Below are 19,398 nucleotides of genomic sequence, written 5' to 3' on the forward strand. Positions count from 1 at the left end.
AGCTCTTTTGAAAAAATCAAAATCTGTGGCTCAAGCTGCCATCACTTGGCAGTCCCGCTTTTCTAATCTAAAAGCCGTCAAAGATGTGGATCATTGCTGGACCTGAGGCAGGCTGAATGACACCTGGGTGATCATTGCTGGACCTGAGGCAGGCTGAATGACACCTGGGTGCTCAAACAAAGCATCTGTAAAGGACCTAACTGGCTATGCTGTTAATTACATATCATTTCTTAATACACTTTAAACAGACAAGTTAAATGAAAAAAAACTGACTTAGTACAGTTGTCATGAACAGTAAATTATCTACAGAGACCAAAACTGTTTTTTGTACCAGGCTGTAAACATGTTTATTTCTGCTGTGTTGTAAGTTGGATATTTTAAAATGGTTGACTTGTTCTGTAGGCAGGCTCAAGTGGATGTTTGAGGAACTGCAAGTTTTAGCACTTCCATATTGGCTTCACTTCACAGTCACAGAGGTTGCTGCTTGGTTACACCAAGAAAAGTATGTTTAGGATTAAAAGTCTAGATAAAATGTTGTACCATTGTCTTTTTAAATCTATATCCCCCAAGTCCCTCAAACCTCATGAAATCACTGGAGTACACCTTTAACTTTCTGATCATGACTATGCTTGCTCATAATCATATTTTGCTTTATTGGTGACTGTGCTGTGAGCAAAGCAGGGATTGACCGTAGGGATCAGACATCTGAGGGTGCGGCAGTAGCTCAGTCCATAGAGACTTGGGGAACCGGAGGGTGGCTGGTTCAAATCTAGCATGGACCCAAAATATGAAAGGTGGACTGGTAGCTGGAGAGGAGCCAGCTCACCTCCTGAGCAAGGCGCTGAATCCCCCCAACTGCTTGCACCACTCCACCATCTCTCTTCCCACATTTGCATGTCTATGAGCCTTGTACTTGTACTGTACTGTATGTGTGTTTGGGGTTAAAAATGCATGTGAATAAAAAATTTAGTGAAAAAAGTATTTAATAAAGTATATCTTCTTCTTCTAAATGTTGAAAATGTGCACGTTAAAGCATGGGCTAAATCAGAAAAATCTGTCATAGGACAGCTATGGTAAAAACAACAACAAAACAAAATCTAGTGACAAATTCTTTATGAAATGATAAATATGTCACATGTCCTTGTTGTGCACTTGGAGAAGTCTGTTTTTTTTAAAAGGGGTCGCAGTGACTTTAGACATCCACAAAGCTGTGCAGCCACAATGATGGAGCAGTTTTTTGAACCATGTTTTTTTCTAGAATAATTTTTTACCACAGGGTGTCACGCTGGCTCCCGTTCTGCCGGCGAGGCTCCGTGATTGGCTGAAAAAGCGGCTGCGTCACTTTCAACGTGACCCCGGTGACGCCCCGCGCTTTCCCACCATGCAGCGGGTGATGTCCGAGGAAAGATGGCGGAAGGAGGAGCGGCTGATCTGGATACCCAGAGAGGAGAGGTCGCGGCACTGCTGAAAACACAGCTGAGAAAGGGAGACACCTGGTAAGACTTGAGCCGGAAACCCTTTTCGAAGAGGCCCGGTGGCCGTCGGCTCTCTCCGCCGAGGCTGTCAGCGCCGCGGCGGAGGAGAAAGCCGAGGTGACGGGGCCGTGTTGACAGTTAGCTCCGAGCTAGCTGTCAGCTTCATGTGTGTCAGGCTAACGCCGCTATTAAAACAGCCAGTGAACAACAATATTAACGCTAAACACCGTATTCTAGCGGCTATACTCGCTGCCTTTAAATGACCATTTCGCTTTTTTTAGTTTTATCCGCTGACACGAACTCAAACGAGGCTGCTCTAGTTAGCGGGCTAGCAGGCTAATTAGCGAGTCCACCGGAGCCTCCGGAGCGGCTCTTCAGCGGCTTCATCCGTCCGCTTCGGCTAACAAGGGCGGAGTCGAGTTAAAAAGAAGCACCTGTCAGAAATCACAGAGCCAGCTGGCCACACCAGGCGTGCCGGCAACCTGAACTCAAAAGCCTGGCGTCGTCGTAACAGTGCTACAGTTACAAACTATCAATCCGTGTCACGTTAGCCTGGCTCCAAAAGTCAGATTCGTAGCTTTCACCTGCACAACACAAGATTAAAACCACATACATAAAGCTTAAAGTGTCGCATGACCCCTTTGCTTCATCACTCCTTACAGGTACCTTGTGGACAGTCATTGGTTCAAACAGTGGAAGAAATATGTGGGATTTGATAGTTGGGACAAATACCAGATGGGTGACCAGAACGTCTACCCAGGACCGGTCGATAACTCTGGTCTTCTCAGAGGTAAGAGCGATGATTCGTCACTTTCTCAGACCCTTAAATACAGCGTGACCTTTACACAACACCTGGTCATTCTGGAAGTAGCAACAAAGAGTGCATTGTTGACAGGAGCCTTTTTTTAGGCGGGGTGGGGGGGCGTTCATAGAAAGCTCTCCACCGTGTGTTTTGTGTCGTGTGAGACAGTGTACCCAACCCTATGTCTGCCTTGTTTGTTTCTCACCCTTTCTCTCCCTGCCTCTAGATGGGGACGTGCTCGCCATCAAGGAGCACCTCATCGACGAGCTGGACTACATCTTGGTCCCGACCGAGGGCTGGAACAAGCTCGTCAGCTGGTATGGATTGACGGACGGTCAGGAGCCAATCGCGCGCAAGGTAAGGGGGTTTAAGTCACGAGCATGACTTATCTATGAGTCCATGAATGGATTTGATGGTTGATGTCATTCCAGCACTGGTGGTTTTATTTGATTCGATGTAATGTTGGATGTGGTTTGTTGCTGTTGCGTGTCGTGCGACCTGTTGTTGGCTTCAGAAGGAGAACTGTGTGCTGATATGGCCATTTGAAATGTGTGATATCAGGCGTGCAGCACAGTTGTAATAGAAACTTGAGTTCAGGAACATAAAATAGTAAAAAAAAAACTCAGCCAAATGATATCAGAGAACTGTAATAATACTGATATGGCTCCTCTGCTGCTTGTTATACTTTTTTAACAAATCGATTAGCAGCAGACCGTTAGGCACAACTCTTAGTTTGCTATTAAAGTACCGTGGGCTGGTGTGTAACTGCAGAAATGCTGTAGTATGTATTGATTGGTAGACAAAGATACACAGTGTTCAGGAGCTGGAAACAAATAAAGATGATACTGATGTTTGCCTTGCTTGAAAAGGCAGCAACAGTCTTTGTGTTGTTCATTCATTTCTTTCAGCTTCTCATTCATTTCTGTCATGAACTGCAGGTATTAATTTAGTTAATAAGTACTTTCACACACGTTTTGGTTCAAGTGAAACAAACCACTGAACGTCTGTGTGTGTGTGTGTGTGTGTGTGTGTGTGTGTGTGTGTGTGTGTGTGTGCTTATAGTTGATTAGTCAGTGGAATACTCCATGTTGGCAGCCGCAGTTTAACAGGACCTACAGTATCAAATCCCCGCTTCAAATCTCACTAGTCATGGCATCATGGCTGCTAAAAGAGGTTCCTCTATCATTCTCTCTCTCGTTCCTTCTCCCCCCTTACCATTGACCCTCCCATTTTGCCATGTATGTCGTGGGACGTATCGGGTGGCCGCAGGGTTTCTATTTTCAGGCAACGTTCTGGATGACTGAAAAGCTACATGGAGCGATCTGCAAGACACAACATGCAGGAGGTTCATTATCACTTTTGCTTTTTCCTTTTTTTTTTTTAAGTCTTCGTTTCTTCTGTGGGGTTGTCATCCTGAGGTGCGGGGGGGAACACAAGCGTTTAAAAGGATTAAGGAGGATTGTGGTGGCGGGTTTGTCCTCTTCTGGTCTGATTGCCACCACACTGCGGAGTGCTCCTGCCTGTCCTTGTTTTTTGAAGTGGAGGAATGCCGGGCTGAGGTCACACTGGGAGAAGCAGCGTGAAAGCTCCCGAGTGTAGCGCGAGAGGCATAACCAGTATGGGAGGGGTGGTGTGGGGTGGGGTAGTAAATGGTTTTGGCTCGGCTCTGATTTGAGAAATTCTGTCAGAGTTTGGCGTGGAGTTGTGCTTTTGCGCCGAGTTTACAAACACATGGGTGTTGTGCTGAGGGGGGTGGGGTGGTCCCACTGGGGTATCAGGGTATGGGTCCGGGAGGGGGGTGTGTGTGTGTGTGTGTGTTGGGGGCAAGAATCTGAGCCGTGTGCATGACTATTGCAGTTCTTGGGGAGGTTTATGAAGTTGGTACTGTGTGTGTGTGTGTGTGTGTGTGTGTGTGTGTGTGTGTGTGTGTGTGTGTCGGAGGGGCTCAGCGGTGAAATAAATAGGCTGGGACCCCTCAGCTGTTTCCACGAGGTGTTGCTAATTTAAGCTTCACTCTGACTCTGCTCCTATCAGGACACCAGATGAGTGGCAACCAGGCCAGCACACTGTACTTTGTTCTCTATGAGACAGAGAAGCTAGTACAACCTCCAATTTACAACTCTTTTCATTGTTATATGTTTGGTTGACTGGCTGTAAAAGCTCAGTGTTTGTGTCATGAGAAGCAGAAGGCTGTTCTTTCCTCTGACATAGTGACAGCAGAGATTTGTCGTTGGTTTTGACCACATTCAGGTCTGTTGGTATATAATGTTTTCAGGTTCCATGATTTTCCCTGGCACCGTTAATGTAATCTATCAGAACAGTTGGCAATATTTGTTGGTACTTGGACATCATACCTGTTTTTCACATTAGAACCACTGTAGCATAGTAATGTTATCCACAGTTACTACTAATACTTTGTCAGTACATATAGTGTTTTAATATTTATGTCTGCAGTACATTTGCATTTTATTACTGATTAATTGTTAAGTATATGGACAGTTAATCATTTCCCTGTGTTGTTTTCCAGGTGGTGGAACAGGGTATGTTTGTGAAGCACTGCAAGGTGGAGGTGTACCTGACGGAGCTGAAGCTCTGCGAAGATAGCAACATGGACAATGTGATCACCAGACGCTTCAGTAAAGCTGACACAATAGGTATGCCTGAGTCACTCTGAGGTAGCTGTCTTATTTACAGCTGCTGGTAACACTAAGTCACCTCCAAGGATTTCCAAGTTGATTTGAGTTCGGTTAGATTTCAGATTTTCATTACTTGGGTTTCATTACTTTGCCTTTTTTTGTTTTGATTAAGGTAACTTTTTATTTCCAAACTGTACAGAAATGTGGTAACACTTTATTTTGATAGTCCACCTACAGAAGGTTTATTAGAGTATCATTTCAACAGCTTTTTAGATTGAACAATAAAGCTGTTTCATGACATTAACACTTCTGTGGTTAAGGTTTGGTTAGATTTAGGCACAAAAACATCTTAAGCCACATTTAGACAGAATCCGGCGTGGCGGTGACAGTGCAGGGTTTTCTAGTGTGGGGCCAATGTCACGCTGCGGACACTCAGATGCTCAAACCTCCACAGTCTGTCTGAAATGTCACGGAAACTGAGACTATGCCGGTGGATTTATGGACTAAACTCTGACATGCTACCTGTTGTGTTCTGGCTTTTTTTAGTTCATGTATCCAGCTTCTAAATGTGAGTCTAGCTCGCAATATACGCTGCGAAATACTCACACAAAGAAGTTTAATTTAGTTTGTGTCCGATGGTTTAAAAGAGAGCCAGGGAGACGGAGATCAAGCATTGGTTGAGCGACATAGACAGTGAATGAGAGTGAAGGAGCGCCAGCATTGATAAAGCCGGTTAATCAGCGAAATAAAAAGTTATTTCAGGATTGTTTCACAGTGGTTACGTTCAGCACAAATAGACACACCGCCACCCAGCAGTCCCTGACTGTAAGTGAACTATCTAAATAACTGACCACAAATGTTTTGCTTTTAAAACATTAATTAGCAACATCTATCATGATCTTGTCGTGAAGTTGGGTGTCGACTTGCTCAGACACGCTCACGCTGTCACACCAGCTGCATCACATGCACCAAATTATATTACATGTTATTCTTAAGTAATTGCATAATTTCCAAACAAACATGGTGTGGTAATGACACAATCTTACCTGCCATTACTTGTTCCTTTAATCCTCACCAAAAACGAACCCTCCCACACTGATTAGACGTTCTTTTATAATCATAAATCCAAACATTGGCTTCATTGCCTCCCTGTTGAATAAATGAAACCACATTTCATTTCATGTCATTTCTCTTTCCATTCTGGCTATTTCCGTTTTTTAACCATATAACGTGACACAGACTTTCTTCTTTTTCTTTAATCTTGGCTGCAGACATGATAGAGAAGGAGATGAGGAAGCTGTTCAGCATCGCCGACGAGAAGGAGACCAGGCTGTGGAACAGGTACATGAGCAACACCTTCGAGCCTCTCAACAAACCCGACAGCACCATTCAAGACGCCGGCCTATACCAAGGACAGGTAGGGATCTCTCTAGTTTTATTACCAGAAACAGTTTGAATACCTCTGCCGGTTTTTCCTCCAGGAGTCAGCCAAAAAAAAAAAAAAAGAGAGAAGAGAGAGAAAAGTATTTGACAAAATTGACACAGAGCTGTCCAAATATGGCTTGCTATGTAGACAGTTATTATTCCTGAGCTCAGCGAAATATGCTCTAGTTTCAATGACACCTATCAGATAGCCTCTCCTTATGTGTGCTCTCTGCCAGTCAGCCCTTTGAGGCCACAGCAGAATGAAGCTTCAGAAAACTGCTTTTCTGCTTTGTTTGAATGTGTATTGGACAGGTCATCACGACCTGCAGAGGGCAGTCTAACAAGCAGCAACTGGATTCTTTTTTTGAGCTCAATTCTTTATAACGTACTATGAAATTATTTAAACGGTGTAGGTGGTGCTGCGATGGCTTTGGCTATGTTGTTCTGTTGAAGTTTGGCTCTCTTTAGGTGGTGCTCTTCTTTATCACTGCTCCTACTTTGTACTTTTCTCTCCTGGGTAAACAAGAAACATAATTTTTAGGTACGGAAAAACAAACACAATCTGATTAGAGCAACAAATAAAAGCAGTACACACAGATATAAACATAGTGAAGATGGAGGGCTGAGAGTTTTCCTGAGGCAAGAACTGTTGCCTTTAAATAGGATCTGTACATTCAGTGATATTACCTTAATAATATACAGTAGATTATTTAAATCATTGTTTGGCTCTGTGGACTTAAGTGAACACAATGCGTCCACACAGTCACAGCGTCAGAACCCACAAACATCTGTCTGTCAGCTGCCACGCGAAGCACTTTTCACCTTGTAAGCTGCTTAAAACCGCACACGCGTGTCCTGGCATCCACCTGGCCCGTCGACTTATGCACACACGGCCTCTGTATGAGCCCAGATTAATGTAGACACCTGGCCGCAGCAGGCTTCACATCGCGGGGACAGTCCAGCTTACTAGCAGCTGTCCAGAGGATTGTTGAGCCTCACAGAATGAAACAGAGGATATGACCCGTCCGGCTCCCGGTCTTTTCCTATTAGAAATAGGAAACAACTACGGTATGTGAAGAAAATTAAATAATTAATCCGTAGATAAATGCAGCTAAATGTGGCTCTTTTAGCTCAGATGACGTCTTCAGTGTCAGTAGATGACAGTGTAGGAAGGGGACACTTAATGTTTTAAACTGGAAGCAGACGGAGACCTCTCTTCTTTCTGCCGTCTCCTACAGGTTCTCGTAATAGAGCAGAAGAATGAGGATGGCACATGGCCCCGAGGCTCCTCGGCACCCAAGTGAGTGAACGGCGCATCGCCTGGCTTATATTGCTTTGTTGACTGAAGGAAACAAAAGTTACCAGAGAAATAAGAGTTTCCACCCTTTATCCAAACACAACTTTAGATTTACCAAAGGATTACACACAGGCAGTGTGACCTCACATGTAACATGTCACATGTAACTTTTTTTTTTTTTTAAAGTGTCCCTGCTCACTGCAACACCTCATCATCTTCCAAAAAAAATCCCTCTCTCTACGACTTTTCCTCAGACTACCTCCTTTGCTTGACCTTTTGTTGCTGACACATCCCCCTCTCCGTTTATTTTAAATTCATCTCAGTTTTTATTTAATTGACTCTCGCGCACCTTTTCTGGAACAGCTCCCTTATTTCCTCTACTTCTAACTCATGATCTATTCTTTTATCTTTTTGAAGGTCATCTGGTGCTTCCAATCTCTCTGCTTTGCCAAAGATCTCGCCTTCATCTCTCACAAACAATCATAACAGCAGCTTCAACAGCAGGAAGTAAGGCTTAGTAGTGGGTTGAAGAGCTTGAGGGGTGGGGGGTTTGCCAACAGCCAGAGATGGAGTCTGGAGTGTTGCTCAGCACTAGTCTTCACATTAAACCTAGGTGGGCTCGAATTGGCTTATAGTGAGCTAACGAAAGTCTGCAGAAATAAACACTCCAGTATCCCAGTATCAAGTTAGTTAAACTTTGTTGTCTATCTCTGGCTGTGGTTTGGGGCTTCAATCTTGTGATGGTGTAGTTTCAGCTGTACAAGCTGATAGCAGGGAGGGGCGGGAGGGTCTTGGGAAGGGATTGATCTCTTTGGAATTTTCTCCAGCGACAGCAGTGCTCTCTACAGACGGCCCACCGGTGCCTCTGGGTGCCTTACTCAGCATTAGTTATTAAATAAAGCACATTCCTCGTAGATTGCTACGGAACATTAGCAACGTGTTTCTACTGTTTACATCACAACCACTGAGATGTAAGATAAAATCATTGTTGCTGTCGTAACTTTTCGTGCAATGTTGAGTTTTCTGACACTCATGGATCTGTCATCCTGGATATTAATCCATGGTTCACTGGTACCCGAAGCCTCATGCCCACACCGACACCAGCGTTGTTCGGTGCAGTTGTTCTTATTTTGTATCAAATTACAATGTTAAAATGATAAAGTATCAGCCCTGTACGGTACTAAGAGAACCTGCGATGACACTAAATCTTTACAACTATTTAAAACTGAAGTACTTCATTTCAAAGATGGCATCTGTAAAATTTGATTGCCCGTATCTCCATCTTTACCGTCATATTCACAGTGAACGGTTGTTAAAGCCGCCTCTCCGGCTTCATTCAGTCATTAGTGCCCCTGCGTGTTAACAGACCACATCAGGAGGCTTTGCTAAGCAAACACAGTATGTCATCGTTAATCATTCAAAAATCTCAGCAGCTCGAGCTTTAGTGCTAACACAAATGTGGAACTTGCGGTCGAATCACAGAACCGTCTCAAATATCGTGTTAATCCGCCTAGATTTTCTTGCTATGACTCACAGCTCACTTTCTCCCCAACTTTCAGTTTCTGTTTTCTGAAAAACGACACACGAAGCCTGAATGAGTGTTTTATCACTGAACTGGGACGTAGCGGCCCTCTGCCAGAGAGCACTGCTCGACTGTGGGCGGAGCTTTTTCTTTTTTTTTTTTTGCCTCTGCTGTCCAATAGACTTTACTGTCCCCTCCTTCCACCTTCTACGTGTGATTTACTGCATGCTGGAATGTGTGTCTGTGTGTGTGTCTGTGTCTGTAGATAAAGACACTCTGCGTTGCATTTTTTTTTTCAAGTTTTAGATATTGTAGGAATGCAGAAATAATAACCACAAGCTTTGGCCAGCCTGAAAAATCAATATTGACAAAGAAGGAAGGTGTTGAAGTCTGTTCCTACACTTCTCAGCTTTTTTTTTTTTTTTTTTTTAACTACTGCCTTTTTACTGTACTTATTGTACAGTTGGGAACGTAGTCACACGTTGTCTTTTGCAGCTCTTGTTTGATAGCAGTGGCATCTTTTTTCTTTTTTCTTTTTTTTTTTTCTGGTGGATCGTGAAATTCACAGAGTGGGTGACTTGGGGAAATTGGATCTTCACACCCAGCAGCTCTCCTGTCCCTGATTCACTGTAGTGCCACAGAGCTGTCGTTTGCTCTGAATTATTCATGGGGTCTTTTTTTTTTTTCTTCTTCTTCATATGAAGTGTTCCCGTATTACATAACACTTGTCTTTTTGATTTTGCGGTTTTTGGCCTGGTCGCTTCAGCCTCGGTAGCGATGCTCTGTAGCAGCAATAAGTGTCATGTCTTGCTAGGCGGTGTCCCCTGAATTTGGCAGGCCTCTCTCTCTCTCTCTGTCTCTCTCTCTCTCTCTCTCTCTCTCTGTCTCTCTCTGTCTCTCTCTCTCTCTCTCCCTGCCTCTTCCCCCCCTTACCTCTCCTCTCTCCTGAGCTCATTGCGATGCACACGTTCTGCAGTCTAAGTGACCTTCAAAATACATTTCATCTGCTCCTCCTCACACATACCGGCCCTCTGTGATGAAACCAGCCCGTTTGCTTGGGTTTTACTTTATTTATTTATTGCGACCCATCCCCCCCCCCCTCTTTATTTTAAAAGCACGCATACTGACAGCCATGGCATATTAAAGAGGACGAAGGAGCGAGTGTCAAAGTGTACGCTTGACTCGCGAGGAGCGCTAACGGTGTCGTGGCGAGAGTGTGAATTTTGTGTGTTAGTGTGTCGAGGTGAGGGAGGATGCCGCGTAATGTGTGCACAAGTGTAAGAAAAAGGGGGATAAATGATGTGCCGCTGTGAGAGAATGTGTTAATTTGTGTGTATATATGTGTTAGAGAGGGAGAGAGAGTGGGGGGGAGGTAGAGAGATACTAAGAGAGAGTCAGGCCTGTGAATACTGCAGCCTCAGCTGGATGCAGTGGATCAGCTGCTCCCTCCATCCCCATCTCATTTCTCCCCTGTCAGAGCCCCCCCTCCTCCCCCCTTGTACTGTCCGCCCCTCCCCCCTCTTCTCTCTGCCTCTCCCTCCCTCCCTCCCTCCCTCTCTCTCTCTCTCTGTGCACCTCTAGCTTCGGTAGCAGTAGTCTTGAGCATCCTTTGCTGCTGCTGATGCTGCTATAAATATCTGCCGGTAGCCGTAGAGCAGCAGAGAGCAGCAGGCAGGCCAGAGGGAGGAGCAGAAGACCAGAGGACAGGACGGGGACAGCACAGGACAGGACAGTACAGGGGGAAGGGATCCAAGGCAGAGTGGATAACAAGATGACAGGCGGTCGAGCTCGAAAAAGAAGAAGGGGGGAGAAGAGAGGAGGGGAGCTGCTTAGTTAGCTCTAAGGAAGAGGAAGAGTGTGTGTTTGTGCACCCTGTGGTTTGGTCATTGGCCTGTGCTGGACTTGGAAGTCAAATTTAGGCCTAAACTTGGTTTCGGACGATACCCAAACTGCTACTGGAGCAGCGTTGGGTTGAGCTGAGCAGACTCAACAGTGGAGACTGGAGCTGGACTTTCCTTCCCGGCCTCTTTAAAAACTAAAAAAAAAAAACAGGCTTCGCATGCGCCTGCCACTCCGAACTGAACCCCACCTGATCCCCGTCCAGGCTGCCGGTCGATCATTTACGCGCGGACATGAGGGCCGGCACGGGCCGGGGCGGGGCTGAGATGTCATGCTCCTGTGTTGCTGGTGGTGCCTGAGGCCGGAGGCGGTGGAGCTGGACAGCAGAAGGGTGGACCACCACCGCGTGCTGAACTGCGAGGCCACTGCCTCCACCGCCATCACAGCTGTTTCCCTTGACCAGTGGGAGCCAGAAACGACCAACACTGCCTTGCAGCCTTCCCAGAGGTCTGCTGATTGCTGCAGTTGGCCTAGCTTTAAGCTCTTCTCTGATTTGTCTAAGAAGCTTGAGTCTTTTTTTCTTTAGGGGAGTTTGGATTGTAGTTTGTCTGAAGGTGTCTGCTTTCAGTGTATTAACAAATAGTGTTGGTTCATTTAACATAGATGTAGCAGTGTTAGATTTATTCATACCTTTCTTGCTTGTTGGCAAACCGTATTCGACCTTATATAACCTGCCTGTTTGTGCTTTTGTTTGTTTATCGCACAGTGTGAAGAATTCAAGCTATAGTTTGCCGTCCTACCACCCCTACAGCAACAGCTATGACTACTCAGACCAGAGCAGGCAGAGCGAGCGCTCGGGCCTCTGTGGACTCTCCAACCTAGGCAACACCTGCTTCATGAACTCTGCAGTGCAGGTAACAGCATGCCTTCAGGGAGCTCGACACAGAAAGTTATTCTGATTCTTTACGAGTCTTCAAAAGGTTTGTTCACAGAGTCAAGAAGAATTTGGAAGAGTGCTGCAGCAGACATGAATATGACTGTGGAAGTGTAGATGTGTTTGAGCTACATTTCTGTATATATGCTGATTATGACCAGTATTTTTTTAAAAAGAAGACTGACAGCTTGGACCTTTGAAATGCCGATCTTGTGAAGAGCCTAAATCTATCCTCTGCTGATTATTGCCCTCTCTTGCTTTTTTTTTTTTTAACACCCTCCCCTCCCCCTTTAGTGTTTAAGCAATATCCCTCCACTGACGGAGTACTTCCTTAAAGACAAGTACACGGATGAGCTGAATGAGGACAACCCACTAGGCATGAAGGGGGAGATCGCCAGAGCCTATGCCGAGCTTATCAAGCAGCTGTGGTCAGGAAAATACAGCTACGTCACCCCAAGGCCTTTCAAGGTGACTACCAAAAAAAGATTGTAAAATTCTTTGTTGGATTCACTACCAAAACAGTGTGCTTGAAAAAAAAAAGGTCTATAAAAGCGTTATCAGCAGTAGTTATCTTTCAAGGGAACTATTTTTAAAAAAATTAATTTCTAACACTGGGCAGAAAGCATCTTCGTTTTTTCTTTTTTTCTTCCCTCTTTTTTTTTTCTCACGTGTTTTTTTTTCATCCTCCAGACCCAGGTGGGCCGCTTCGCCCCCCAGTTCTCGGGATACCAACAGCAGGACTCTCACGAGCTGCTGGCCTTTCTCCTGGACGGCCTTCACGAGGACTTAAACCGCATCAGGAAGAAGCCCTACATCCAGCTGAAGGATGCTAACGGCAGGCCTGATAAGGTGAGATCAGGATAAAAAATGTGTATGTAGCTGGTCAAACATATTAAAAATGATAAAAGAAAAGTTCTGCCATTATAAAATATGTCTAAAAACAAGCCTTTTCATTTTATGAGTCATGTATATACGTGTTTATAAATAGATTGTTCAGACAATCACTTCCTCTCCCACTTTGTTCTTTGCTGTTAATCTCAGGTGGTGGCGGAGGAGGCGTGGGAGAACCACATCAAGAGAAACGACTCCATCATCGTGGACATCTTCCACGGCCTTTTCAAGTCCACCCTCGTGTGTCCTGTGTGCTCCAAGGTCTCTGTGACCTTTGATCCTTTCTGCTACTTGACCCTGCCCCTGCCCATGAAGAAGGAGCGCACACTGGAGGTCTATCTGGTCAGACTGGACCCTCTGGCCAAACCCACGCAGGTAAGCATGCGATGCTCAGGCGAGATGAAGCGTAAGCACCCTGACACGACTTCATGCGAAGGCAGAAGCTTACCAAGCGTGTTTCTGTTTCAGTACAAGCTGACCGTGCCAAAGGTGGGCTACATCTCTGACCTGTGTACCTCCCTCTCCAACCTGTCCGGGGTGCCTGCTGAGAAGGTAGAAACATACGTCAGCTCTGTTGTGGGCACTAACCCTGCTCTCTTATTAGCCATTACAGGATAGTGCTGACATCTCCTCACACAGCACAGACCAAAATTGCCAATTCCCTTTTTTAAACTGTCCCTGCTTGCCCAACTTCAGCACTTAGTGGGGTAAAAGTTTTTCTCCTGCCTATTGAATTATACTGTCCAAATTCTTTACTCTGCCATACCTGTGTATTAAACAGCCTCAAGAATATGTTGTATATCAGTTTAATCAGCCTTCGTCACCAAGAGTCTTCTTCTTTTATCCCGCAGATGATTGTAACTGACATCTACAACCACCGCTTCCACCGGATCTTCGCCACCAACGAGAACCTCAGCAGCATCATGGAGAGAGATGATATCTATGTGTGAGTGTCGAGCTTGGCTGACAAGCAGACTATTATCTAAAGCCTGAGAAGGCATTATCTCAATTCTGGCTTCATTTGTTTAAAGTTTTCCAGTAATTGATTTTACACCTACACTGATTGCTTCGAAGACTTTCTTGATGAATGAGTGTTTTGACTTTGCGACTTGAGAGATTTACAGTACAGAACAGTCGGCCCTGCCGCAATTAAAATCGCTCTGTTTGCCAAAGACATAAATATGCAGGAAATGGTTTGCTGCTACCGTCTGAACCGACCCCGTTTCTCTCTCTCTGCAGATTTGAGCTGGCGGTAAACAGGGTGGAAGATACAGACCACGTAGTGATCCCAGTGCACCTGAGGGAGAAGTACAAACAGTCGGGCTACAACCACACCAGCACGCCACTCTTCGGACAGCCCTTCCTCATCGCCGTCCCTAGAACCCTCAGCGAAGACAAACTCTACAACATGCTGCTCCTGCGCCTCTGGTACGTCTCCATATTGGATCATAGAATAATTGTGGAGGCCTAATGCTTGTCAACTTTAATGGCAGCTGATAAGTTCGTCTTGTCTTACAGGCAACTTCGCAATTAGAGCTATAGAAAAAGTTATTTTGTTTAAAAAAAAGAAAAGGAAGTTGAAAATGTTTGTGTTTGCAGCCGGTTCGTTAGATCCTCAGTACAGGAGGATGAAGAGGATTGTGAAGAAACGCAGCCATCCAAACAACACACTGTCAATGGTAACGCCACTAATGGACTGCTGGAGGAGGGGTCGCCTAGTGAGTGCACAAACACCCACACACACAGATGTATTAGGATCAAACACTTCACTTACAGACCTTTTTTTTAAAATAGCTTTATTTGCGGCACACAGCATTTGTGCCATTAAACCACTTCAAAAATCATCTGTCTGTCCTCCCTCAGGCGAGATGGAGACCGACGAGCAGGACGACGAGTCCAGTCAGGATCAGGAGCTGCCCTCCGAGAACGACAACAGCCAGTCGGAGGACTCCGTGGGCGGTGACAACGAGCTGGAGAACGGCGTGGTCGGTCCTCAGAACTCCACCAAAGGCCAACAGACGGCTGGGCACAACAGAAAGAGACTTTTTACATTCCAGTTCAATAACATGGGAAAAACGGACTTCACCCTCATAAAGGAGGACACCAGGCAGATCCGCTTCGATGAGGGACACCTCAGACTCAGCGGTACGAACGCAGACGCATAATTTCCGAAATATGTTCAAACTCATGATTTAGTTTCCAAGTATTTGAATTGTTCTGTATGTACCTTATTGGAGCTTATTTTGCATAAATAATGAATTCATTCATAATTTAATCAGAGCACAGAAAAGTAGATGAATCATTTTGTTTGCACCGGAATAAATGAACTCTGCAGTCGCATGGATAAAATCACTGAATGACGGAAGACGATGAGTAAAATTAGAGATGACTCACGTAAAATTTGTGCATCTACATTCTGTCCACCTTTTTCACAGACCGCTCTTATCTCTCCTTGGACTGGGAACCAGAAATCAAGAAGAAGTACTTCGATGAGACCGTTGTCGAGGTAAAAGCCAGTGTCAAGAACTGAACTCTGACGCAAATATCCAACTTCATACTGTCAACGCAGCAGAGCAGCTGGTTTGCTTTGCACTGCAGTCTGCCTTCATGTTATGAAATCTGGCCGTGTGACCCAGATGGGTGCGGTCCTGGTTAACAAGCGTCAGTGTCTTGTAATCAGGAGGTCACAGACTTGAGGCCTGCAGCAGCCACTGCGTCCTCAAGAAAGGTGTTCAAACGCCACCTCGCTCACTGCAAGATGCCACGAATAAGCACATTTATTTGTGGCTAAAATGAACAAGTTGCACTTCTTTGTGTTCCGTGCCTGTTAGATTTGAATAATTCTGCAATAACCCAATAAGATGCAATTCCACGTGTAAGCAAACTGTGAATTTGATCTGAATTTACAGGACTTTGATAAGCATGAGAGCATGGAGTACAAGCCCCAGAAGAAGGCTTTCTTCAAGCTGAAGGACTGCATCGAGCTGTTCACCACAAAGGAAAAACTCGGAGCGGAGGACCCCTGGTGAGAAACAAACAAAGTTACGAGCAGGTGGCGACACCAGCCGGCTGCGTCTGCTAAAATGACATGTGGTCTCGCAGGTACTGTCCAAACTGTAAGCAACACCAACAAGCCACTAAGAAGCTGGACCTGTGGTCTCTGCCGCCGGTGCTGGTGGTCCATCTGAAACGCTTCTCCTACAGTCGTTACATGAGGGATAAACTGGACTCCCTTGTTGATTTCCCACTCAGGTACACACACACACAAATGCACACAGAAAGAAAAGGCAATAAATCACTGCAGCAGAACTGCGTCTTCAGCAGCTTTTATCCTTTTGTTCTTTGTTTCTGCTTTGCCATGCCCGTTTTTACTTCATCCACATACAGTACATGCAGACCCACAGTGTGTCATGCACATAAAGAGTGTAATTACAAACACATAATTGTGATTGGCCTTCAGTATAACAAACTAAAGGCGTCTTAATAAAATAAGAATTTGCTGCAAAGTGCAATGTAAACAGACCTGGCAAATAAATATGCCACGTTTTGAAATTTGCACATTATGATAAAGATGTTAATTGTTAGAGATCCTTGCCAGATTAATTAAAAGTTATCATTATTAAAACCACCAAACATCAGCTTTCTAAACAGAAAAGGCAACAATGTAACTGCTAACACTGCTGTGTCGTGCTGTTAGTCAGTTACCAAGTGCTTTTAATACCCTGAAATAATTCTCAGAAAAAAATGATATCTGTATTGAAATAAAGGTGAATGCTCATGCATACACGACACATGATGACTTACAGCGTACTGTATGACGTGTTTCCTGCAGAGACCTGGACATGTCCGAGTTCCTGATCAACCCCAACGCTGGCCCCTGTCTCTACGACCTCATCGCGGTGTCCAACCACTACGGCGGGATGGGTGGAGGCCACTGTAAGATTCTCCATCACTGAGCTGCCGTTCTGTGTCATTCATGTTGACATAATATCGTTTTTGCCTTGTTAAATGTGAAACAAGACCGCTTTTTATTAAATCTGCAAATTTGTTTATGCACAGTCACGTAATAATAATCGAGAAATTTGCTTCGTGAGTACGATATAACAAGATGTCAGCGTCAGTCACGACCGGTGTCTGTGTGTCGTTTCACTCTTAAGCTCACCACAGACATTAGAGCGAGGGTTCACTGCGTTTTGCATTGTCATTCTGTTTGAATGTGCTTTTCACTGTAGTCACCTGGGAAAGGAGTGTGTACGCAATAGGTCGATCTATTACTCTCAGTAACAACAACAGACTTTGAATCTAGTTTTTCTGCACAGAAACCGTGACCCTACTGCACCGAATTGAATTAGTTAACACACCTGTGAAGAAAGGAAAGCTGCATAAAACATCCATGTCTTCTCATCCATGCTCAGATACCGCTTACGCCAAGAACAAAGACGACGGAAAGTGGTACAACTTTGATGACAGCAGCGTGTCTCCTGCCAACGAAGATCAAATAGTGGTGAGTGTCCTCATTTAGCAAAAAGCCAGGAAACAGTCCTACTGTAAGGCAGTTTTGCTGGACACGACCCGGGATGATTTTATTTCACTAAAGTAATTTGAATTGATTTCTCAAAGACGTTTAACGCTGTGCTGATACTCCCAAAAAAAAGCACCGATAAGGTAGCGAGAACTTGTTTCTATGATATTTTGTTGCTGTTACTCTTGTTGGAAGGTTCTTGGTATCCGGTAATTGGCTCAACTGAAGCTGGCAATCGAAGCCAGAGAGCTCACACTCACTCAGTGTGGAGTCTCATTAAGATGTGCTGACGGTCGGGGGTACTGAGAAAGTTTTGTAAAGGCTGTTTTACACCTCTCTTTGCACTCGATTCCACTAGATGTACAGCTAAATGAATTAATTTGGCATTTAGCTCAGTTGAAGCGAATACTTTTAATGACGTGCATGTAGGTAACGGACACATTCAGCTGTTTGGAAAATGTGTTAAGAGTCCATATAATCACTGAGGAGTTGCTTGTTAGTTGTTGGTTTTGATCTTTTTATGGTTATTGTTTAAAAATATAGAATATAACCAGACTATCCTTTAACTTTTCCTGGACTGACCCGTTAACCTTCCTACAGTAGGTTTGTCTTGGGAAAATGTTTGCAAATACTAAGTCCTTGGGTTAGGCTGTAATTAATGCAGTCTACAGCATCCTGCTGACTCATTATCAAAGGATTACAAAACTGCATGGTCATGTTATTAGAAGTTATAGTGTTTCCCAGGTTAAAAAGGAAACTGAAGCCACAGCAGCGAGTTATTTTTGTAGCTGAGTCACTTTGTTCATTCTTGTGTTTCCTTCAGTCCAAAGCAGGCTATGTGCTGTTCTACCAGCGCCAGGACACAGTGAAGGGCACCGGTTACTTCGCCCTCGACCGGGAAGAAGAGGAGGAGGACGAGGAGGAGGAGGAGGAGGAGGAAGGAGAGGAGAAGGAGAACGACGGCGAGGCGAGGCAGGAGAGAAAGGCCGCCTCCTCCGCTAAGGGCGCCTCGTCCGCCGCCGCCGCCGCTGCCGCCGCCTCTGCTCAGAGCGACGAGGAGGACCTGAATGAGAACCGGCGCAGGAAGAACGATAACGAGCAGGAAGATGAGGAGGAGGAGGAGGAGGAGGAGGAAGAAGAGGAGGAGGAAGAGGAGGAGGAGCAGGCGCCCAATCGAGACGTCACCATGAAAACCAACTGAGGACGAACGAGGACAAGAATAAATGGAGAGAGAGACTAGCATCTTTCCATCCAAAGCCATATGGACACACAGCGTGGCAGCGGGCACCACCAGTCCCACCCAGCGGCTCGGACTCGGCCGCTCGACAGGCGGAGCCACTGCGGGGATGACGGCTGTTAAGTCGGGGGAGCTGCCGGGGTGCGCAACTCTTAAAGAAATCAGGGCCCTCCTCTGTGGTTGGATCACTGTGTGCGTGCGTGTGTGTGAAGTGTGTGAGTGTGTCGCCACGTCCATTCGTTTAGGATTTGCTCACCCGCTCTCTGAAAAGACTCACTCAGCGGCATCTGGGATCGATTTTTCAAGGCTTCACAGTACTTTGGTGTCGCGCTCTGAATCGCCCCCCTTGCTTTTTGTGTTCCTTTTTTGTTTAGTTTTTTTTATATATATATTTTTGAGAGCATTGTTGGAATATCATTTTATCATCATTTAGACCGTGTAAATATTTTAAACACTGAATTATATCGGGTTTTCATGATGCGCTGAAACATTTTGAACTTGCACAATCACCAACCATCCACTTCTTTTTTTTTTTTTTTTATGTATTATTGCCAGACATACTGCAACTGTTTAACAACAACTTTCTCAGAGGGTTTTTCTCACATAAAAAGCTTAGGAAGCTGCCTTTAGTAAGCCAGTGGTGAGACGTGTCTACAGTCAGCGTAGACAAAAGCGACACTCGTAGTTGCGTGGTTTTATAAAGTGTCGGAACAGCCAAACAATCCCAGCTTTGTGCTGCTGCTGCTACTGTGATCATGCTGTTTTTTGTTTTTTTAGATTATTGGTGTATTGGCATGAACCTTTAGAGATTTAAAAGT

General features: G+C 45.1%; 1 protein-coding gene across 4 annotated transcripts; it reads left to right on the top strand.

Annotated features, from left to right (window-relative positions):
• The first annotated feature begins 1,138 nt into the window (after window positions 1-1,138).
• On the top strand, window positions 1,139-19,397 carry usp15 (ubiquitin specific peptidase 15). Of its 4 annotated transcripts, XM_010748931.3 has the most exons (22): window positions 1,139-1,496; window positions 2,138-2,265; window positions 2,504-2,634; window positions 4,805-4,931; window positions 6,185-6,330; window positions 7,577-7,638; window positions 8,053-8,142; window positions 11,763-11,910; window positions 12,225-12,398; window positions 12,621-12,779; window positions 12,972-13,196; window positions 13,290-13,373; window positions 13,673-13,767; window positions 14,061-14,249; window positions 14,421-14,539; window positions 14,685-14,966; window positions 15,257-15,327; window positions 15,731-15,846; window positions 15,924-16,073; window positions 16,654-16,757; window positions 17,237-17,325; window positions 18,167-19,397. In XM_010748931.3, the coding sequence occupies exons 1-22, from the start codon at window positions 1,408-1,410 to the stop codon at window positions 18,542-18,544; spliced, it is 3,156 nt and encodes a 1,051-aa protein (XP_010747233.2). In that variant the 5' UTR covers window positions 1,139-1,407; the 3' UTR covers window positions 18,545-19,397. The 4 variants fall into 4 exon arrangements, with proteins under 4 accessions (XP_010747233.2, XP_010747241.2, XP_019134497.1 ...); XM_010748939.3 differs by lacking the exon at window positions 8,053-8,142 and having other exon boundaries at window positions 1,142-1,496; XM_019278952.2 differs by lacking the exons at window positions 1,139-1,496; window positions 2,138-2,265; window positions 2,504-2,634 and adding an exon at window positions 3,491-3,622.
• Window position 19,398: the final 1 nt, after the last annotated feature.

The sequence above is a fragment of the Larimichthys crocea genome, chromosome XX (assembly GCF_000972845.2).
Source record: "Larimichthys crocea isolate SSNF chromosome XX, L_crocea_2.0, whole genome shotgun sequence".
Lineage (NCBI taxonomy): Eukaryota > Metazoa > Chordata > Actinopteri > Sciaenidae > Larimichthys > Larimichthys crocea.

Excerpts from the sequence above, each read along its gene's own strand:
- usp15 (XM_010748931.3), top strand. The coding sequence starts at position 1,408 with ATGGCGGAAGGAGGAGCGGCTGATCTGGATACCCAGAGAGGAGAGGTC. Across the intron at positions 13,197-13,289 it reads CTCTGGCCAAACCCACGCAG|TACAAGCTGACCGTGCCAAA; the intron begins GTAAGCATGCGA and ends TTTCTGTTTCAG. Across the intron at positions 17,326-18,166 it reads CCAACGAAGATCAAATAGTG|TCCAAAGCAGGCTATGTGCT; the intron begins GTGAGTGTCCTC and ends TGTTTCCTTCAG.